The 22,142-nt window shown below is 44.2% G+C and overlaps 2 protein-coding genes across 11 annotated transcripts; one reads left to right on the top strand and one right to left on the bottom strand.

The window, feature by feature from the left end:
* Window positions 1–109: 109 nt before the first annotated feature.
* Window positions 110–7,020, bottom strand: sgo2 (shugoshin 2). 4 transcript variants are annotated; one of them, XM_041068769.2, is made up of 9 exons: window positions 6,889–7,020; window positions 4,843–4,973; window positions 4,539–4,714; window positions 4,340–4,414; window positions 3,430–3,503; window positions 3,182–3,336; window positions 1,114–3,069; window positions 902–1,022; window positions 110–616 (listed from the first exon to the last, which is right to left on the bottom strand). In XM_041068769.2, exons 2-9 carry the CDS (start codon window positions 4,904–4,906, stop codon window positions 475–477), a joined length of 2,763 nt encoding a protein of 920 aa, XP_040924703.1. In that variant the 5' UTR covers window positions 4,907–4,973; window positions 6,889–7,020; the 3' UTR covers window positions 110–474. The 4 variants fall into 4 exon arrangements, with proteins under 4 accessions (XP_040924703.1, XP_055361275.1, XP_028993559.1 ...); XM_055505300.1 differs by lacking the exon at window positions 6,889–7,020 and adding an exon at window positions 5,534–5,703 and having other exon boundaries at window positions 902–1,013; XM_029137726.3 differs by lacking the exon at window positions 6,889–7,020 and adding an exon at window positions 5,534–5,695.
* On the top strand, window positions 6,075–22,105 carry pikfyve (phosphoinositide kinase, FYVE finger containing). Of its 7 annotated transcripts, none has more exons than XM_055505292.1 (43): window positions 6,075–6,199; window positions 7,593–7,792; window positions 8,870–9,037; window positions 9,716–9,825; window positions 10,029–10,200; window positions 10,323–10,530; window positions 11,392–11,418; window positions 11,606–11,695; window positions 11,768–11,924; window positions 12,093–12,250; window positions 12,416–12,527; window positions 12,690–12,837; window positions 13,047–13,211; window positions 13,468–13,530; window positions 13,617–13,746; window positions 13,825–14,005; window positions 14,082–14,156; window positions 14,235–14,342; window positions 14,414–14,554; window positions 14,714–14,840; window positions 14,917–15,764; window positions 15,852–16,247; window positions 16,447–16,547; window positions 16,629–16,700; window positions 16,914–17,085; window positions 17,171–17,349; window positions 17,809–17,922; window positions 18,188–18,296; window positions 18,375–18,529; window positions 18,694–18,790; window positions 18,909–18,966; window positions 19,057–19,182; window positions 19,333–19,453; window positions 19,587–19,682; window positions 19,774–19,854; window positions 19,964–20,058; window positions 20,127–20,186; window positions 20,293–20,469; window positions 20,640–20,743; window positions 20,835–20,963; window positions 21,061–21,322; window positions 21,409–21,483; window positions 21,635–22,105. In XM_055505292.1, the coding sequence occupies exons 2-43, from the start codon at window positions 7,609–7,611 to the stop codon at window positions 21,748–21,750; spliced, it is 6,267 nt and encodes a 2,088-aa protein (XP_055361267.1). In that variant the 5' UTR covers window positions 6,075–6,199; window positions 7,593–7,608; the 3' UTR covers window positions 21,751–22,105. The 7 variants fall into 7 exon arrangements, with proteins under 7 accessions (XP_055361267.1, XP_040924700.1, XP_055361268.1 ...); XM_041068766.2 differs by having other exon boundaries at window positions 6,078–6,199; window positions 7,596–7,792; XM_055505293.1 differs by lacking the exon at window positions 6,075–6,199 and adding an exon at window positions 6,892–7,028.
* Window positions 22,106–22,142: the final 37 nt, after the last annotated feature.

Genomic DNA, 22,142 nt, shown 5'->3' with positions numbered 1-22,142 from the left:
GGTAAAACACAGGAACTCGACACCTGCACCAGGATCTCCCAACAAAGCAAAGCAAGAGAGGACTTTACCGAAAAACACATTGACTGAGAGCAAGAGATCCACGAGGCGATGCACGTGAAGCCACACATTTAATGAAAAAAACAAACACCATAAAAAACATCTGTACTCACCGCACAAAAACACAAGCTTACAGACCTTCAGTTCATGCGCTGACACTAAACAAGCCATACAGCAGCTGGCTGTCCTTTATGTGCCGCACGCGTCTCAGGTGATCAGTCTGAACTCAATTATTTATGAACAACCCCCCGTCAATCTCTCTGAACATTACCAAGCACATATCACATGTGGAACAGGGCTCATCGGGGCGATCAGTTACAGCTTCGTCATGTGAAGCTGCATCCAAGTAAAAACTTCTAAAGTCCAACAGGTTAAAATTAAACATCATATAAACCCTAACATAAAAGCAGAAAGTCATCAGTCCATTGAGATGGATGTGTTGAGGCCCAGCTCCTTCTCAGACATCTTCTGCCTCCTCTTCTTCTTCTTTTTATTATCCTTAAACACTGGGGAGCTTAGGAACATGCTGTCGGTGAATTTATCCCCACGCCGGATTTTGCTGTTTAAAAACAGAAACAGAATTAATGACTCCCTATGTCGTCTGGTAGGATCTAAGCCAGGGGTGCCCAACCCTGGTCCTGGACTACTGTCCTACTGGTTTTCTAACTCTCCCTGCTGATTAACTTGATCAGGTGTGTCAGTTAGCAGCTGATTGACTGAACACTCCTGGTCAAGGTGATCAGTATTAGCTGGGGCAGGGAGAGTGGGAAAATCAGCGGGTCAGTAGATCTAGAGGACCAGGAACGGGCATCCCTGATCAAAGCTGTTATGGCCCCAGACTCACCTGTTGAGGGGCGGCTCCTTATAACTGACAACACAGTTCCTTCTCCTTGTTCTCGCTCCGTTTTCACTGTCCGACGTTGCAATAGTGTTGGTCAGCGATGTTAAGACTCTTCCTGTAACAACTAACAGCAAATCAGAACCCTCCTCAGTGACAAACTGGACAGCTTACGGAATTTTAACTTTAATTTAATCATTACTGAATGACTTCCACACCTGGAGAGGTCGTTGGTAGAGCTGCAGCCTCCTCTTCCATCGTCTGTGTGCCCAGGGACTCTCTTGTCGGACTAGTAGGTAAGGAGCCCCCCTCAGTGTCAGTCATGCTAAAATCCATGGCCAACCACGGCGGCTTCTCATCCATTAACCTGTTGCCCAGGTTCTGATGAGCTGCCTCGTCACTGGGGCCGTCGGACACATTGGAAGTCCTCGCACTGTTTAGCGAAACACTGTCTTGAGTTGTTCGCCTGCAGACAACAAACGTCGCTCTAAGATTCTTAGTTTCTGAGGGTATGTGTGGTTTGGAGTTCTTCCTAGGCTTTGAAGTAGAATCCACCCTGGACTTTGATTTGGTGGTTTTAGAATCAAACAAATCTTTAAAGATGTCAGGGGGTGAATCAACCATTCGCAAATCTTCTGAAGATTCCATGCTTCTTTCAGGACCAATGTCACAGAGAGGGAGGACATCACCAGGGCCCTGAACAGAATGTGATTCACCCCTTGATCTGTAGCTTTTGGTTTTTTTCTTCTTCTTTTTCTTCTTATCTAAACAATCACCACACTCCTCCTCTTCCATGTGTGCAGCCTTTGTCCTGTGATTTGATTTGTCTCTTTTGGCTTTTTTCATTTTCTGAAACTCTGTGTCTGAGAGGCAGTCTGGCTCCAGCAGCAGATCGCCACGACTTGCATAGCTGCATAGGTCTTCTAGAGAGGCTCCTGAATCCTGTGTGGCCACCCAGGGTCGCTTACAGGACCTCAGAGCGTCCTCAACAGAAGCTTTCTCACTGTGCCTTTGTGGATTTGATTCTGAGCGGTGCTGTACAACACTCACATCATTAGCTGTTGATAGGTCTTCTCCTTCACAGTTAAACCCTGAACCAGGAATAAAGTCCTGCACTGTGAAACTGGTTTCTGGTGACACACAGATTGCTGAGCCGTCATCTGTGCCCACTGAGATAACAAAGGTGCTTCTTGAATTGATTCTTCCCTGAGGTTTTGCCAAGCTGCGAGAAGCATGCTCCACATGTTCTGGCTTTGGATGTGAGATTTCATCCGTACCACACAAGAAATCTTCCAACAGTTGACCCTGGCACTCTCCCTGGTCATATTGTGGCAATTCCTGCTTGGACTGATAGCTCTCACTTTCGTGAGGTGGCAAACTGATAAATGTCCTCCTGGTGACTGATGACATCCGCCTGCCTTTAGTCTTGGACCTCCTAGATGTGACTTTGAACACTGCTTGTTTTTCATTGTCTTTCTCTGTTGACAATTCAACATCACTGAAATAATCATCCAGGTCTGGTAAGACAGTGTCAGGTGACTCTGTCTTAGACTTGGACGGGATTTGATTTGACTTGAATTTATTCTGATTGGTGCCAGTTTTAGATTTACTAAGTTTGGCAATGCGCGATTTATTGACAATCTTGGACGGTATTTTTGATGACTGAGGCTTTATAACTTCTCTTCCTGCATTATCCTCCACTAAATTGCCATCTGTTTGTAATACTGTTTCAATGGAATAAGGTGTAACCTCCTTTGTTCTAGATTCTGTGAAAGTCTTCACTGTTGACAAAGAGGTTTTTTCCTCATTTTCCGTGTTTTTCAACTTACAGGAGCTGCCTTTTTTTTTGGCCTTGGTCTCCACAGTGACAATTTCAGTTGGGCAGGTCAGCGTCATCTCCATTGTTGTGTTCACAAGATCAGTGTTCTCTTGCTTCTGCCCATGTTGTGGCTCAGTTCTCGCAACTAAGCCACAAGTAGTGGGTTCTTCACATGTCCTGCCAACAGTGGGGGTCTGGGTGTTGTGAGGAACTGGTTTCCTAACAACCTCCGGTAGGGAGAGTATCATTGAAAGCCTGTCAACTTCATCCCTCAGACTGCTGGATGGGCGGGATGTTACTGCCAGAGGAGCTTGTATAGGCTGACCTGAACATACATTTTCAGCCTCTGCATCATCTGTGAAAAAGCAGTTATAGAAAACATACAAATTACTTGTTAACACTGCATCGATATCTCTAGGTAAAAAGCTTAATGTGATTTTATTAGTTATTAACACCCTTACCCCTACCTTTGCTAACATATGAACTCTTTAAGCACCTACTCTGGATAGAGAAGGCTTTCTCATCAAGTCTTTTTAAGGAAATGTCGTATGCTGGTATAGTTCTACTAGCACACAGCAAATTTGCTGACATTTCTGGCTCAGGAGGCAACAGTTCTGTAAGTCTAAAAAGAGAGAGAAATTTGATCACATTCACAGTAGCATAAACCAGGAAATGTTCTTAGTTCATCTCATATGAATAAAAATATAAAGTTCACCTTGTCTGCACAGGATTTTCCTCATTCCCTCCTCCAAAGAAGCTCCTGTTATTCTTAGATGGCTTACAAAGATCCTGTACAAAATGGATAAACCGAGAATAATTTTTGTCTGGCATATTTTTTGATTTCACCTTTTTTAGAAAACAGCATTTTTAAACACCATCCAGCCAGTGCTTCTTAAACACAAACTGGAGGAGGCTAGTGTGGACCTCCATCTAACGGAGTGGATTATGGACTACCTCACAAACAGGCCTCAGTTTGTGAGAGCCAGGGACTGTGTGTCTTACATTGAGAGAGTGGACTTCTGGGTGTGCATCTGAACAATAAACTGGACTGGACTCATAACACAGATGCACTGTACAGGAAGGGTCAGAGCAGACACCTGCTGAGGAGACTGAGTCTTTTGGAGGGAGGGGGCCACTACTGAAAACCTTCTATGACTCTGTGGTGGCATCAGCCATCCTGAGTGTTGTGGTCTGCTGGAGCAGCAGCATCACAGTGAGGGACAGGAAGGGACTGGAAGGGACTGGACCTAAGAGCTCTGTCAGGTCAGACACGGTGCAGACTCTGACACGGTGCAGGAGGTGGGTCAAGATGTGTCCTGGCTAAACTGACATCCATCATAGACCAGGACTCTCACCCACTGGAGGACTCATTGTCTGCTCTGGAGAGCAGCTTCAGTAACAGACTGATCCACCCTCGCTGTGTAAAGGAGCGATATCGCATATCTTTCCTACCTGCTGTATCACACTCTGCAATCATAACTTTTAACTGCATTTGTTCTGGTCATAAATGTGAGCTTTGTTTATGGCTGTGTGTTTGCATGGTTTCTCTCTGTTAAACTGTCCTGTTGCTGTTGTGAGGTGCTATTTCCCCGCTGTGAGAATAATAAAGGCGTTCTTATTCTTACGCTGTCTGGGAATAGTTCAGCCACCATGTCAAAATGCTGCAGAGTGTTGCCATACAAACTTTTCAGGATGAGAAGCTGTCAGAGAAAAAAAAAACAATTACCAAGCCAAACAGATCTGGGTTTGTAAGTCTGAGCGCTAGAGTGAATATGTGTAAGACTACAAATTATTGTCCTCTGCCTAACACAACAACAATCTCACCAGTTTCCTGTCTTTGTATTTTCTGGTTGCCAGCTCAAAGCACAGAGCCTCCACTTGCTTCTGCAGATACACAATCTCTTTCTCTAGCTCCGTGCTTCTCTGCTTCTGCGCCGCCAAAGCGAGAGCTAACGCCTTGTTATTTGTCTTCAAAGATACTTTAAAGAAGGAGGAGGTGTCTGATCATAAAGACACGAAAAGAAAACCTTGTTAGAACAACTTTACCCTTTTTAGTAATTGTCTGATGCACTTAAAACTTGCAACAAAAATAAAATGTTAGTTTAGAGAGCAGAGGAATGAAACTCACTGAGAATCTTATTTTTGATCTTTGATGCAGCTGAAGTCTGCATGGAAGCTTTTAAGCTTTTCATTGTTTCCACAGGGAGCCTGGCAGGCAAGATGAAAATCAGGAAACAGGTGGAAGAAGAAATCAATAACCTGTAGAGTTCAAGCAAAGGTTCAGAACAAAAGGGAAGAATGTCACAAAGCTGGCAAATACTGGCTGAAAATGTGTAAACAAAGGCGTGTAGACAAATAATCTTAAAGAATCTTACTAAGTAGCGTTGAATAAAGTCCTGTATCGTATTAACGTTAATTTGAGCTACAATTATAAAACAAATAAAAATTTTCCATGACATTTGAGCAATCATTCAAGTCAGAGTTTGTTTAAATTTAGTACGTATTCATGTGACAATTATAACATTTTACAATCGATAGGACTAAAACAAAAATGTAATTATCACATGCTGGTCACGAGTTCGTGCAAAATACCTGACGACATCGACAGAGTCGTAACAGTCATACTACTAAATGTGGACATAAATCATAACATCCTCTGCCTAGAAAAAAAGTCTTTAACAATTAATTCGGATGAAGCATAAGCTTCGCTAGCTACACTAGCTAGTTGAATGGCAGTTAGCTAGTTAACGGCTAAGTAGTGTAAAAGCAACGTTAGCGATTTAACTGCACATTACGCTTGATCTCTGGACAATACTCACCAGTATTTAGCTTCATGTAAACTCTTCTAAATGGCAACCGCGAACTAATCAGATTATAATCAACCTTCTGAACATTGCGCACATTTGAAATATAAACAAAAAGACAAAAACCCCGCCTTGCTTCTGCGCAAACGCACTAAACACGTGGTAAAAAGAAAGGCCAATGGGAAACGGCTATATTTTAACAGTTTCCCCGAGTTTGTCTGCTCAGGCAACTACCCTTTAAGTTGTTCATCTTCAAACAGACTGCTTTATGAAGCCGTTTTTTGCTCAGTTTCACATGTTGCTGTATGTTTTAAGGTTGGTGGTATCCTAAGCAAAGGCCAAGTTTTTAAATTATTAAAAGTGCTGTTTTATTAGGTTTGTGGTCTGAGGTATGAGGAACATTCAGCAGTACTGTTTATTAAAAAAGGAGAAATACATTTTGCACATACAGTAAAATATTAAAGACATGCTAACTATGATTAAAAGGAATCATAATATTAGCGGCTTGATTGATGTTTCTGGTTTCCGTTGCTTTTCTGTCGATGCCTACTACATGATTCAATCAGGCTTCGATTAGCCAGGGCTGCATGTTCACGGGAGTCGGCTGCTTTCAAGCGCTTTACAGATGTTTACTGCGTCGCAGAGCTTTACACTGTGATGTCGAATTCCTAAACCAAACGGGTAAATCTTGTTTATTTGCTGTGACAAGAATTAGGTTGTATTTTGAGGGTCTGCTGTTTAAAAAAAAGGCTGTCGCTGATGGCCGGTGGATAAGCTAACATTAGCTAGCTTGCTCAGATACAGATACAGCTGTAACTATTTGTCTTATAGCTAAATTAAGTTGTCTAACGTTGACAAAGCCAGTTTTGTGTCTCAAGTAGTTACTACAGATAGCACCCTGCAATAAATGTGGTGACATAAGATTTTAAACACACGATTACCCTAAAATAAATTTAATTGGTTAAACGGCCAAGAACCCGAAGTGAGTTTATGACATGCAGCTATTGATAATCATAAATGAATGAAAATGGCGAATATAAATACATATATTTAATTTTATGAAAATAATAAAGGGATGTTTAGCAGCATCATGGCTTTAGATGTGATGTCCAACATTTCTTACACTAATGGATAAGGAAAGGTTTCCGCAACCTAGGCTTTGTTAACTTTCCCGTTAATGACAAATCGGAAGCTAACTTCAGTATCGTTCATGCCTAGCTTAGCTAGCGTCAATTAGGTCGACAGGTAAAACTATGGGGGATCACATTGTATCCGCAGAATATCAACGCTTCTAAGTGATTGCAAATATCATCCCGATTATTTTAGCCATGCGTTGAGCCGCGGTCCTTAGCTGTCAATGCTCAACTCACAGCGATCACGTTACGGCCTGTTGTGGTCACATGACAAGGTGGAGAGTCGGAGACATTCTGCCGCTTCTGCTTTTTCTTATCCGGACGTGATCTAAAACGGCATGTACTGTCCGCTCAGAATCTGTAGCTTGTATCCTGGGGTGAGTCTGTGTAGCGTGAATTCTCTCGTTTTACCCGTAGTCAAGTTAGTACATTTACAACAAGTGTGCGCGCGTGAAGCCGCGGCTCTCGACGAGCTGTCATCTCTTGACCTGTCATTAATTCCTCTTCAGATAAAGGTGATGAAACCTCAAATATTTCATACGTAGCTTGAGCTTGTATCTATGGTGTGAGAATATTCTAAAACTTTGACCTTTCATATAAACTTTCGAGCTTAAAGGGAAAACGGAAACGAAAATGTTGCGTATTTTGTTATGACACTGATTAATTTGCAATAGCTCTGTAACGGTCGCTTTCTTTAGTAGTGCGTTTTTGCTAACATTACTGCTGAGTAAGCAATAGTTCCACTGATGTTAGTTGCGTTTTTATTATTGTTTTTTATTGTTTTGTCGTTGTTAAGCCACTCTGCTAATATCAAAGTTAGTAACAACAAAGCTGAACTAATGCACCTATAATACCAGCAGCTGAGCACTGAGACCCTGAGTGGCTCCATCACTAACTGGTTATGGCTCTTTCATGCTCGGGTCATGTGTTTGTCTTTCTAGCAGGAGTAGCAGCGACATGGCTGCTGATGACAAGTCCTCCTCCTCCTCCTCAACAGACTGGAGCACCGAGCCGCCGCTCATCTCGCCCACCAGCCCCTCCCACCTGACTCACTTCAAACCCCTGTCTCCAGAGCAGGATGAGCCCCCACTCCGCTCCGCATACAGCTCATTTGTGAACCTGTTCCGTTTCAACATCAAAGGTCAGAGACACCAACACGGAGACGCCATGTCTGTAGCCCCAGAAGGTTAAGTTTGTGTTTTATAAAACAATAGATCAGAAACTGTATGGTCTTTGTATTTAGTTCATTTTGCCATACATGGTCTTGTTATTAGCTTTTCGAGTTTTACAGACAAATGAGAGTTTACCTCACTGACTGCACATATTAATAATTAATGGTAGCAGAGTTAGTTTGCCAAGCCTTTCATACTCTACTGTAAAGTAACTATAGAGGTAACGACTCACAGTTTTGCCTGTAAGAGCTAAGAAGCCTACTGTTCAAATATTGTTGTGCCTCTGGGGGTCTGTGACTAAAAATGTTCATGCAGTATTAGAATTGCTGGCTTTAAAGAATACCTTGATTGTTTTCATTTAAATTGTTTGTGTATGTACAAAGTCATTTTTTTTAAATGTTGTCACAAATTCTATTCAGACCTCACTCTAAATCAACAAGACCATTATGCTGCATTATGCTGCAGTAAATCAAGGCATTAGCTGTGATCTTGCAAAGTCATGTGATTGAAATTCTTGTAATCCACATGAGCCACACCGCTCACATGTTTTCCATTCTGCTCTGAAGTCACTCACACATTGCAACATCAGGCCATGTGTTGTCAACATTACACTGATTTTGTACAAATGAAATACTTTGAACAGTTCTCAGAAGACATAAGATCATGAGCTTCATCCACATCACAGCATATGTACCAGATGGGCAGGGCAGACTGTATGAAGAAAGAAGTCCAAAGATTTCTCAAAATTAAATAATTCACATAGTAACGTAGTAATTAACATTCTTGCTTCTGTCTGTCTGATCAATTCACAATTTAGAAAGCTTCAAACTGTGGTTAACAGCAGTCAGCATTAGCACCAGCACTTACCAGAATCCCGTTCAGAGGATTTAACATAGAATCTCTTCACTGTAATTAATGACAGCCAGAGGACTGTTACAGTAACGTTAAGGTACAAGGTCCAGCCAGTAAAATACAGTCCTCACATCAGCAGAATATTTGTTATCGTGACAAATGAAATATTTCTGTTTGTGATTATTGTTGTTTAGAGGAGGGACGGCCTCCTTCAACTGTTTCAGAGAAGTCCGATGCGCCATCGTCGTCTCCTCAGTCATCGAGGAGCAGTTGGTCTTCCAGCCCTACTCACTCCATCTCCGGGCCAAGAACGCACCGTAAACAGCATCCTGAACCCCTTCGACGGACCTCCACTGCCTCGGGTAAAAGCACACACAGCACTGATGGGTGTCATCGTCTGATGTTGGTTCACTGCTTTTAACAACATTTTAGCCCTTGGGGTCAGATATTCTGAGTATCCTTATTTAGTTTGGTTTTTAAAACATGTAACGCTGGCTCTCATATCTCTTCTGATTTCAGTGGATTGGCCAGGTGAGGGGTTTTCTGCACTGTGTGGTTTAAATAAAGATGCTTTTTAGCTTGACTGTATCTACTGGGCCTGACGGAATGGACTTGTGCAAAGTGTTTTGTCTGAGTGCATGATTGTGTTTGATTTTTTTTTTAATAAAGAGCTTCCTATTAGTTTTTGGTTTGCTCTAATGTTTTCCACTCTGGTACTAATGACTGGAATGGCGTTTGTTGTTAATAAGTTTAAATCTAACTACCTCTTCTCAACATGATCTTTTTTTCATGGCTATTTTTTTAAAACATTAATCACCTTCTTTGATTTTTCATTCTACTACTTTTAGGGAAGGTGTTCACTTGCACATTGTCAGATTTTGGCTATCACGTGTAGATGCATTGTAATGAAGGCTACATCTGAGGAAGTCATTCATTAGCTTAGATTATATCTACGGAAAGATCAAACCTGAGCTGGGTGCATTTGAACGAGCCGTTGAGCTGATTTGTGTCCGTGTTTGTGTGTCCGTGTGTAAGTTCAGATGGGAGCAGAAAATCTGACACTCCTCTTAGCAATCATGACCCTCGCACAGCAGTGCAATTTCGCACTGCACTGAAGAGGCTGAAGGAAATCATGGAAGGAAAGAGTCAGGTATTCACCTTTTGTTTTACACAAAAGATTTAGGCGTAAATCATATCAGTAGATCAGTAGATCAAACCACAGACTTGACTTTAGCTCTTATTTTGGTTGGTTTGGTTTTATTACTGCCTGTTTGATAACGTATATACTGGAGCAGGGCACGTGTACTAAGTCTTTATGGGTTAAAGCCATGTGCTGCCGTTGTCCCTCTCCAGAACAGTGATCTAAAGCAGTATTGGATGCCCGACAGTCAGTGTAAAGAGTGTTACGACTGTAACGAGAAGTTCACCACCTTCCGTCGCCGCCACCACTGCCGACTGTGTGGCCAGATCTTCTGCAGCCGCTGTTGCAACCAGGAGATCCCTGGAAAGTTCATGGGCTACACAGGTACATGACACAGTTCAGATGACGTAGTTGTGAATGCATCACAATAAGATTTTATTTTTTGTTTTCTATTCCATCAATTCCTGTGTTTTATTCGTCTTTTAACCTCCTCCCTTCTCCTCTAGGAGACCTACGGGCCTGCACGTACTGCCGTAAACTAGCCCTGAGCTACGCTCACTCAGCTGACTCGGGGTCCATCAGTGAGGACCTGAGTGTCTTGTCTGACTCTCCCTGCTCAGTGTGTGTGTTGGAGCCCAGCGAGCCTCGGACACCAGTGGGGGGGCGTAAGGCCAGCAGGAACATCTTCCTCGAAGAAGATCTCACCTGGCAGAGGTGAAGACACACAGTGACAGAGTCAAACAAGTGCTTTACATCAAATCAGGTCATATAAACAGTGATGGCTGCTTTGCTCTGTGTAGTCTCACCCATGTGGTAAAGGCATGTTGTTGGTAGATTATTCCAAACATCTTGGAGAGCTCACCACAGTGGGGAATTACTCAGCGTCTCTCATCCCTGTTCTCATCATAGAGATGCAGAGATAGAGATAGAGATAGAGATGCACTCCAGGTGTTCGAGATCAGAGTGCTATGGGATCATAAAGGACTAATGATCCTTTCTTTAATTTAAAGGCACTTTACTCAATACTTACGAACCAAGGTCTAAATGTCTTTTCCTGTTGGCCAGTTTCTTCTTTTTTGCAGTGGTTTTGTCATATGATCCTTGTTTGTCATTATAACTATTCACTCTGACCTGTTTTTACTGCCTTTCTCCATCTGTGCTTTGCTTTTTACTTGACTGCCCATCACTTAAAGACTTGTGTGCATGCTTTGTGTGGAGTGTGGTCCTAGCATGAGTATCAGCCTGACTAATGAGAACTTGCAACTTTAGAGCAGCCTTTGTCTTTCACATTAATGGGCAGAAAGCTTAAGACTCGTGGGGTCAGCCTTCGATCTGACAGTAGCATCTGTTTAATGAAGAATATGTAGATACAGCCACAGCCATTGTTAACAGACTGTCTTACTAGAAATAGATTAAATTAAATTAAATAAATCTAAGCTGCACAGAACAGCCACATTTTTAATATTAACACAGATAATCATCAAGCCTTTTCCAACAAATCTCTGTGCTTCCTGCTTTTATTCTCTAACAACCAACCTCAAAGAAAATCTGTTTCCTGTCTCCCTCCTGTCATAGAAAAACTCCCATTGGGATGAGAAAGACGTGAGTCTTGTTGTTTGTACTTTCAAGTTTCCTTCTTTCTGTGCTTTTATCTGTGTAGTAGAGGCTAATCCTCTCTGGCCTTAATAATACTTTTGTGGGCACAATTCTTTGATTGTAAATTTAGTGTAGAGGAAGTAAAGTTTGCCACTGAAAGTGTTGCATCAGTGATTGTTTGTGTGTTTACCAGTATGATTCACCAGGAGCCTCAGAACAGCGGCCTGGCTTCCAGACTGACAGCTCTACCAGAAGATGTGGGCAAATCACCGGCCAGGAAGAGGTTAGTGACTGCTCTGACTTTGCCTCTAGTCCGCGGTCTGCTCCTGCAGTTAGAACATTGTCCCTGTTTCAGGTCTGCCAGTGTGACCAACATGTCCCTGGACCGCTCTGTATCCTCCATGGTGCCTTCCTATGACAACTCGGTCAGCCCACCGACCAGCCGGGCCATGTCAGGCACCAAGAGTGGCTCCAAGTTGGACCACAGTGAGGAGGAGAGGAAAATCCTACTGGTAATCAGTCCATTTCACCGATTGCCCCTTATTTAACTCCCTTTAGATAAATTTTCATTGTTTTACAGATACTAATTCTGTAATGTTTCCTCTTCTGCCTCTGTACTGCTGAGATCAGAGAAGTAAGTAAGATGTGTCAGAAACCATATGCTCTTTTATTTCTGGCAGGACTCCTCCCAGCTAAAGGACTTGTGGAAGAAAATCTGCCATAACAGCACCGGGATGGAGTTCCAGGACCACCGGTACTGGCTGAGGACTTACCCAAACTGCATTGTGGGAAAGGAGCTTGTCAACTGGCTGCTGACCAACGGCACCATCTCCACCAGGTGTCATGTCCTTTGACCTTTGATCTGCAAAGACAAATTTGACATTTTAGAAAACTGCTCGTCTGGGTGGTACTGTGATACAGTCTATACTGGATGAAACTGTCTGTTTAATTGGTCTTTTCCAACAAAGCAACTGATGAATAACTGCTTGACTTGGTGTTGCAGGGCTCAAGCTATTGCTATAGGCCAGGCATTAGTAGATGGTCGGTGGCTGGACTGCGTCACTCACCACGACCAGCTGTTCAGAGATGAGTACGCTCTCTACCGCCCTCTCCAGGTGAGGATGAAGACCTAATCAGATCGGATATGTACTTCATGCTTTGACATTGATTCATTCATCAGGGTCCTTCTGATCTTTGAAAAGGAATTCTTGTAACAACAGTGCCTGATTATCTCTGGTAAAATGTGCTGATTGTCATGTCTCTGTTTTGATCTCTAGAGTACAGAGTTCTCAGAAACGCCATCTCCAGACAGTGATAGTGTCAACTCCCTGGAGGGACATTCAGAGCCGTCTTGGTTTAAAGACATCAAGTATGATGACAGCGACACAGAGCAGCCCGCAGATGAGAATGAGTACACCCTGCCCAGTATGTACATCATGCCTTACACTACGTTCCCAGTAATCTCCCAGTGCTTTGGTTTATTAACACAGCACCGTCATTAAACCTCATTTGTCTCTCTCATCGGTTTAATAAGCAACTAGGCTTATTAAACCGATTGCCTACTGGCAGCTTTGGTTATTTGGATTTCTGCTAATGAAACGGTGTCTGCAGCTCACTAAGCGCTCTCTGTCCAGACTCAGCCAGCCCCAGCAAGAGGACGTCTGTCAGCAGCATCCAGTCCGTAATCGACAGCGATTCAGCATCGTCCATCAACCTCAACATGGAGCAAAACAATGTGAACTTCCACATTAAAAAACAGTCCAAGTACCCCCACGTGCCTCCTGCTGCTGAACCGAAAGGTAAACACTGCATGTTTAACCTACCAGTAGACAAGAGACTGTGTGGGACAGAGGGAGTGACCTCAGTTTCAGTGATCAAGTGATTGATATCACTACACTCTGCAGATGATGCCACTTTAGTGAGGAAACATTGAATCAACTAGACGTAAATAGATAGTCTGTTGTAATATAACATTTCGACTGGGATAGTAGAACTGTGTAGGTCATAAAGTAGGTTTATTGAGCAGCATGTCTAACAAGTTCTCTCCTCTTCCAGCTGAATTTCTGGTTTCTGAGGATGGTGGTCAGAACATTGTCATAAGTGATGCCTTCCTCAAGGGTACGACATGCATTTCCCTTTTTGATTTCATTAGATACAGTCAGAGCAACAATTGTTTAATCATACTGGGGACAATGTTGCCACAGAGTCTCTGTTCAACCGTCGAGTAGAGGAGAAAGCCAAGGAGATGATGTTTACCCCGCTGGGTTGGCACCACAGCTCTCTGGACCAGCTCCGCGAGGAGAACGGGGAGAAGGCAGCCATGGAGAGACTGCTGTGAGTGGGGATGATTGGTGAAAGTAGAAAATCAGGAGCTTTATCTGAAGACACTGTCGTCTTTCTGCCTCCGTTTAGTTCAGCCAACCACAGCCACATGATGGCGTTGCTGCAGCAGCTGCTCTACAGCGAGTCTCTGTCTCTGTCCTGGAGGGATATCATCGTCCCTGTGGTCCAGCAGGTCGTCCAGACAGTGAGACCCGATGTTCGCAACTGTGATGATGACATGGACATCCGCCAGCATGTCCACATCAAGAAGGTGAGACCTTCATCATACCAGTCCATTCTGGTCGCTCTTTAGAAGTTTAAGCTTTCCTATGTTGTTTGTGATTTAGATTCCTGGAGGTAGGAAGTTTGACTCTACAGTGGTGAACGGCTTCATTTGCACTAAGAACATTGCCCACAAGAAAGTAAGGTCTCGTTTTTCTGTGTCTAAAATCCGATATTTGTGTGAATGTAAACATGTTAATGGTCTGACTTTTAATCAGATGAACGCCTACATCAAGAATCCGAAGATTCTGCTGCTGAAATGCTCCATAGAGTACCTGTACAGGGAGGAAACTAAGTTCACCTGCATTGATCCCATCGTGCTTCAGGTCAGTAAGTTGCCAACAAATATTAAAACAAACAACCTTTTGGTCCTGAAACTTCTCTGTTTCTCTCTCAGGAACGAGAGTTTTTGAAAAACTATGTGCAGCGAATAGTGGACGTCCGTCCAACGCTGGTGTTGGTGGAGAAGACGGTGTCGCGTATTGCTCAGGACATGCTGTTAGACAACGGCATCACCCTGGTCATCAACGTCAAACCGGTCAGTACTCTTACTCCATTTGTGTTTGATGCCCAGGAGTCTTTTTCTGTCTACAACTCAGCCTGTATTTTCTCTGAGCTCCATCGTTTGTCTTCTGCAGCATTGTCTGTTCTGGTGTGTTCATCATCATCATCGTGTCTTATTTTTTTTTTTTTACAGCAAGTCTTAGACCGGGTTAGTCGTATGACCCAGGGGGATCTGGTAATGTCCATGGATCAGCTGCTCACCAAACCTCGTCTTGGGACCTGCCACAAGTTCTACCTGCAGCCCTTCACCCTGGCCAACGGTGGGACTGTCCCTTCGCTGCTACTGCCGGGAGACTTGAAGTTACTGACCTCTTTTTTTCTGCCTTGTTCTTTCAGATGAAGTGAAGACTCTGATGTTCTTTGAAGGCTGTCCACCTCACCTAGGATGCTCCATCAAGCTGCGTGGTGCCTCATCGTACGAGCTGGCTCGGGTAAAGGAGATCATTATGCTGATGATGTGCGTGGCCTACCACTCCCAACTGGAGATCTCGTTCCTCATGGATGAGTTTGCCATGCCGCCCAGTCTTGCCCAGAGCGCCTCGTTCCCCTGCCTGCTGGAAGGCACCTCCACGTTGGAGGAGGCAGATGGAGATGAGGGAAGGATGGAAACAAATGAAGACAGCCAGGAGACAATCACAGGCATTGAAGACTCTGCCCCAGGAGGACATCCTGAGGGAACCCAGCTTTCCTCAGAGACAGACAGCCTCCAAGACAAAGGAAACGCAAAATTAATGTCCTCTGTCCAAGAGGACGTCGGAGACACAGAGACAGTAACCTCAACCCCATTTTCCACTCCACCTGCACCGCATATATCTGTTTCTCCTCCATTCCTCATGGAGGAGAAGGAGGAGATGACACACTCAGACCCTATGATCAACGTGTCTGAGTTTGGAACAGGAGAAGATAGAGATGCAGTGAATGGGGACGAGTCATTAAGTACCAGAGATGGGGAAGGTTCAGACACTTCCAGGCTGTTTCGAGATCCTCTGCAGGATGACACAGGGTTGTTCGTGACTGAGCAAGTGGCTTCATCTGATGACCGTCTAAAGACCATCTCAGCTCTCTTTAAGCAGGAGCTGAAAGACATCATTCTGTGCATCTCTCCCTTCATCACATTTAAAGAACCATTCCTTCTCACACTGGCTGGCATGCACTGTCCCAGCAGGGATTACTTCCCTGAACAGGTAGAGTTTTGCATCTCTGCACCATGTTGCACAGGCTGCGTTTCATCTTTTATAATGTGGTTCTTGCTGTGTTTTTCTGTCCCACAGGTTTTTCTATCTCTTCTCCTAAACAAGGACTTGAAGGAACTGGACAGCCGCAGAAAGCGACAGCTCCTGAAAGACTTGGCTCCTTCGTCCCTGGTGGGAGGTCAGACCAACGGTTGTGCACCCCAGAGGCCCATCAGCTTCCTGCCATGCCATAGTCTGACTAGCACCCGCATCGTCGATCAACTGAACAGCAGCCAGGACTTGGCCAAGATGCTTGCAGATTACAGAGCGAAGGGAGGCCGCATTCAGCAGAGGGAAGCCAGCGACCCCTTCAGTACTGCTAATGCTGTGTGTGGCCAGAGCAGGGTGGGGGAGGCACCAGTTAAACCAGCAATGAGGAGTGACAGTGAAGTGGAGAAGCCCAGCAAACAGAACGACTTGAACTGGTCCCCTAAAGTGAGCAGCGAAACACTCAGAAGTAGTGAATGTGCAGGTTCTCCGTTATGCAGGTCGTGTTTTTCCAGAGGTGCTGTTCAGTGGCAGATGGACCTGTTTACATTGCACTGCCATCGAGCAACACCGTCAGGATGACATTAATTTACAGAGTGAATGACCTCATCTTATTTAGCTTTGAACTGTTTGCTCTTGTCTCCAGATGGACTGTCTGAACCCTGTCAACCATCAGAGACTGTGTGTGCTTTTCAGCAGTTCATCAGCTCAGTCCAACAATGCACCCAACCCCTGCGTCAGCCCATGGTAGACGGGTTACTGGACTCATTCATGTTAAACCTGTCTGTCTTTATATTCCTTTATAGTCATTCACTTTACTCTTTATAGGATTGTCACAATGGAGTTTTATGGCAAGAATGATCTCTCACTTGGTGTGTTTTTGGAGAGATACTGTTTCAGGTGAGACTGTAGGTTTCAGTTGGTTTGATTATGTGTTTCATGACTTTTAAGGATTGATAAGTTTTTATGCAACTAAATAAGCTGGTTACAGGAATTCTAGTCCTTCTGTACAAAGGACAAAATAAAATGACACACTACGTAAATATGTTGCTTCACTAGCTTGAAAAAGAGAAGGTTGTCCATGGTATCAGTCGGCTTTATGTTTTCCTCCAGGCCATCCTACCAATGCCCCAGCATGTTCTGTGAGACTCCTATGGTTCATCACATCCGTCGGTTCGTGCACGGCAGTGGTTGCGTGCAGATTGTCTTAAAGGAGCTGGACTCCCCTGTGCCTGGATATCAACACACAATTCTCAACTATTCCTGGTGTCGCATCTGCAAACAAGTCAGTAGAATGATCAGCCAAGACATTTTGTGATTTTTGCAGGTTAAAAATTATTCTGCTGAGAATCGGATTATGTTGGTTTCAGGTGACACCGGTGGTGCCTCTCTCCAGCGATTCATGGTCGATGTCGTTTGCCAAATATCTGGAGCTCCGCTTCTACGGCCACCAGTACACGAGACGGGCCAATGCAGAGCCCTGCGGACACTCCATTCACAAAGACTACCACCAGTACTTCTCATACAACCAGATGGTGGCGTCCTTCAGGTTGGTCAACTCTCAGGTCCAACCAAAGAGGTTTGGCCGTGTTGGGATGAGACAGAAGGGTTGAGGCAGAGATGAGCATCACCACCACTCATCAGGGAGATCTACATTTAAACAAAAATGAACACAAGCGCAAACAAACGGCACAGATTCCACAAATGTAGTTTAACGATTCAATCGCACAAAACTCAAAACTCTCTCATACGGCTATTTACTGGTTAGACTCAACTTAATATAACTACAACAGGATAAAACACAACTCCCCCACACTAATGAGCAGTTGGTTAATGCTGGAACCTTTAATTGATGCTCAGTTGTGGGGGGACTCTTTTAGCCTGAACACACTGAACAGGAAACATGAGGTAAGTTACTTATTGCCCAACCAAGCCAGAAGCAGGTAGGATATTTAAAAAAAGTCAACAATAGTAAACAAAATAAAAGACCTCTTCCTCTCCTGTTCAGCTACACTTCAGTCAGGCTGCTGGAGATTTGTCTTCCTCGGCCCAAGATCCTGATCAGAAACCTGGGTCCGTCCAAAACCAACCTGCAGCAGGACCTAAAGGACTTCTCTCAAAAGTAAGTGAATCGTTTTGACAGCTCTTCAGACTCATTCATACGTCACTTATTGGTGATTTCAGTGTGAATATAATGATCTTAAAGATAAACTCATCAAGAGATTTTAGCCCTTTTGGCCAAAAGATGTGCGAAAACTCCATGAAGTAATAAACATGACAATAAATTAAAGAACCTTATGGTCAATAAGGAGTTTCAACAAAATAGAAATTGAATGTCTTTCAATTTGATACTGTAAATAATAGTTCTCTGCCCTGTTTCTGCTCAGAGTGGCTCAGGTCTACTCAGCTATAGACGACCGCCTCACCTCTCTTAAGACCGACACCTTCAGTAAGAGTAGAGAGGAAAAGATGGAGGACCTCTTTGCCCAGAAAGACGTAGGCTCTTGACCCTGATCCTGTCTGTGTCTGTGGTTACGTTGGTAGCTTTAGTCTCACTGCTCTTTTTGTGTCTAGATGGAAGAGGCAGAGCTACGGAGCTGGATTGAAAAGCTTCAGGCGCGACTGCAGGCCTGCGGGGTGGACTCTCCTCAACAGCTGCAGGCTGTGCTGGAGTCCCTGGTGATAAAGAAACAGAGTCTGTGTGAGACGCTGCAGTCGTGGAACAGCAGGTCAGAGTCACGGCCGACTGACCTGGTATTAAACTAAAGTCAAAGATTCATTATGGTCTTATTTCATTCGGTCCTTCCAAAGTAAAGTAGCCTGATAAAGTTACTACTACTAATGACGTATGATATACATGTTGGGTCACTCAGTTGATTTTTGTCCCCCACAGACTTCAGGACTTGTTTCAGCAAGAGAAAGGAAGGAAGCGTTTGTCTGTTCCTCCGAGTCCAGGACGACACCGACAGACCGTCAATGAGGAAAACAAGGTTGGTAACAATAAGTGAATCTCACTTGTGCAGATCTAATCTCAAATTCAGCAGGTTCAGTTAATGCATTCTTTCAGTCTTTGAGTATTATAGGATTATCCATTCCTTTTTCTTTTAGGGCACCTTGGAGTCCTCTCCACGTAACCCTTCTCCTGTGGTGCAGAATGGAGAGAAAGGTGAAAGCAGAACTAAAAGTCGCCCTTGTTTATTGTGACTCAACGGTCAATTCAACAGTTAGATCGTGACTAATGTGTTTTCTCTGGCAGAGGACCGACTCCTCAGCACCATGCCCTCCTCCTCCTCCCTGCTGCCTTCACCAGGAGATCCCGGGGCTGAACCAGTCACACCCGTTCCCTCATTCACAGAGCAGGATTCTGTGAGCATCCCAGAGGGTACGAGCTAGTACAGCGCTTCCTCTGTAGCTGTGAACAAACTCAGTGACACCGCACAACTGTACACGACTACGTGAGGGCATGAAGTCTCTATTTTAATACCGAGTCTGCTTCATGAATTCTGCATTTGCCTCCTCTTTTTTTCCCCAGATGTGTTTGACGGACACTTGCTGGGCTCCACTGACAACCAGGTGAAGGAGAAATCCACCATGAAAGCAATCCTTGCCAACTTTCTCCCTGGCAACAACTACAACCCTATCCCCTTCCCTTTGTAAGTAATAATTCTGGTTAACCTCTTCACCTATATTTAACTTCACTTGGTACCCATGTCTTTAATTAGTTTTCATTCATGCTTTGTCTCATGCCCATCTAGACTTTTTCATCATGTTTATCTGTGTCCACAGTGACCCAGACAAGCACTACCTGATGTACGAGCACGAGCGTGTTCCCATCGCCGTGTGTGAGAAGGAGCCAAGCTCCATCATAGCCTTTGCTCTCAGGTGACAGCCTGCGTCCTTCACTTGTCTCTGATCCAAAGCTAGACTTTATGAATGTCTTTTTTACATTTGCATGACTCATTTTGTGTTGCAGCTGCAAGGAGTATAAGACAGCGCTGGATGATCTGTCGAAGGCGTCAAATGGAGGAGGAGAGGAGAATCCTCTGGTAATGAGGTAATGGGCTGTTAAACGTGTTGAAACCAGAGGGTCCCTGTTAAGAAGATATAGACTTTTAAAAGTGACATTATTTGTATCTATGTAAAGTGTTTTCCTGTTTTCTTAGTGGTGGGGAGGGTCGGGCTAAGAGCAGCCCTGCCAGGCCGAGCGAGTCGGCCTCGTCCCAGCAGAGCCGCAGCAGCACAGAAGCCGATCCCCTCAGTAAGTCATCAGGTCCCACAACTACTTATTTACAGATCTGATACTCTAAGTCACTTTGATTTGTGCAGAGGACGCAGACTTGGCCGAGAAACAGAAGAAGCAGGTTCTGAATCCACACATTGAGCTACGTGAGTGTCTCCAACTTTGTTTACTGCTGAAGTCTGTGCAGCACTTTCTCAGAATTAAATCGGTTCCATTGTTGCTGAATTGTTTTCCCATATTTTGAATTTGTAGAGTTCTCTGATGCCAATGCCAAGTTTTACTGTCGGATCTACTACGCCGAGGAATTTCACAAGATGCGTGAGATCATCATGGAGAGCGCAGAGGAGGATTTTATCCGCTCGCTGTCCCACTGCGTAAACTGGCAGGCTCGTGGCGGGAAGTCTGGAGCCGTGTTCTACGCCACAGAAGGTTGTATTTACCTCTTTTTTTCATGTCCAATTATTTACATGTGCTCTGAAATTCATAAGTCTGGTGTGAAAAATGTTTATCATCACTAAATGTATTCAAAGAGTTAAAAGTAAAAGCAGACAAACATAAAGCACAATATGATGCTAGTGTTCTGTGCTTCCTGTCCCCAGACGACCGGTTCATCCTGAAGCAGATGCCGAGGCTGGAGGTTCAGTCTTTTCTGGACTTTGCTCCTCACTACTTCACCTACATCACTGGAGCTGTGCAGCAGAAAGTACGTACATACCTTGAAGAGACTCTGTCAGTCTGCTTCTGCTGTCTTTTTTAAATAGTAGAGAGAAACAATGAGCGTGTTTGTACCACAGAGGCCCACTGCTCTGGCAAAGATCCTGGGCGTTTACCGGATCGGTTATAAGAACTCTCAGAACAACACAGAGAAGAAACTGGACCTGCTGGTGATGGAGAATCTCTTCTACGGACGAAAGATGGCTCAGGTGAGACCTGGTACAACACACCGAACTCGCCATCACTATCCAAGTGTTCGAAATACTGCTGCAGAATCAGCACACTCTGCTACGTTCACATCTGTAGGTGTTTGACCTGAAAGGATCTCTGCGGAACCGAAACGTGAAGACGGACTCTGGGAAGGAAAGCTGCGAGGTGGTTCTGCTGGACGAGAACCTCCTGAAGCTGATCAACGACAACCCGCTCTACATCCGCTCCCACTGCAAAGCCATCCTGCGAGCTGCCATTCACAGCGACGCCTACTTCCTCTCCAGCCACCTCATCATCGACTATTCACTGCTGGTGGGACGAGACGACGCGACCAATCAGCTGGTGGTCGGCATCATAGGTAAGAGCAGAACCCAGCACCTTTTGATTTGGGTCTTTTTTGCCCTGGTGTCAATGACATCATGCTGCGTGTCATGTTTTCTGCAGATTATATCAGAACCTTCACTTGGGACAAAAAGCTGGAAATGGTTGTGAAATCCACTGGAATCCTGGGAGGTCAAGGTACATTATAGAATGATGACTAAATAATTAACTCATTTTAAAGTCATACGTTTGTTAGGCGATTTGAGTTACGCTTGTTGACCGTGTGCAAGTCTGTGCGTCTGCTCAACGCTCTGCAGGCTGCAAATGTTGTTGTCTCTCCTGTTTCCAGGGAAGATGCCCACTGTGGTTTCTCCAGAGTTGTACAGAGCTCGCTTCAGCGAGGCCATGGACAAGTACTTCCTGATGGTACCCGACCACTGGACCGGCCTAGGGATCAACTGCTGAGTTTTGAGACTTGAAGGAGCTCCCTCAGACTCTATGCACTAAATCTGTTACCTGGAGCGTCATTAGTGAACAGCACAGTATCATTCCACAGGAGCAGGAGTGCTCTGCAACTGAGGCATTAAGACAACGAGAGCCGTTGTTATCACAGGTATAGTGATGGATGCTGTACTGTACTGTATGTAGTATGAGAATTATAATTTGTCGTTCTGCAGCACATTTGCAGAGGGTTTTATTTTATTAGTGCCATGAAGGAGCTGCTGAAAACCTTTAATAATGTGGTTCTAGTTTGGTAAATCTAATTCATGTAATTTAAAGTTTGTAAATGTACAGAGATCATGTTATTAAAAGATTAACACAAATGTATTAAAACTAGCATCTGTCTGGTGTTAAAG

The sequence above is a fragment of the Betta splendens genome, chromosome 21, assembly GCF_900634795.4.
Source record: "Betta splendens chromosome 21, fBetSpl5.4, whole genome shotgun sequence".
Taxonomy (NCBI): Eukaryota; Metazoa; Chordata; class Actinopteri; order Anabantiformes; family Osphronemidae; genus Betta; species Betta splendens.
The sequence above is the reverse complement of the archived record's forward strand: the minus strand, read 5'-3'. Positions and strand labels throughout refer to the sequence as shown.

Coding starts and splice junctions, on each gene's coding strand:
- sgo2 (XM_041068769.2), bottom strand. CDS start 4,906: ATGAAAAGCTTAAAAGCTTCCATGCAGACTTCAGCTGCATCAAAGATC. Junction 4,415..4,538: donor AATACAAAGACAGGAAACTG/GTGAGATTGTTG, acceptor TTTCTCTGACAG/CTTCTCATCCTGAAAAGTTT. Junction 3,070..3,181: donor GAGTTCATATGTTAGCAAAG/GTAGGGGTAAGG, acceptor GCTTTTTCACAG/ATGATGCAGAGGCTGAAAAT.
- pikfyve (XM_055505292.1), top strand. CDS start 7,609: ATGGCTGCTGATGACAAGTCCTCCTCCTCCTCCTCAACAGACTGGAGC. Junction 14,343..14,413: donor TTGATCCCATCGTGCTTCAG/GTCAGTAAGTTG, acceptor TTTCTCTCTCAG/GAACGAGAGTTTTTGAAAAA. Junction 17,086..17,170: donor GGTGTCGCATCTGCAAACAA/GTCAGTAGAATG, acceptor TGTTGGTTTCAG/GTGACACCGGTGGTGCCTCT.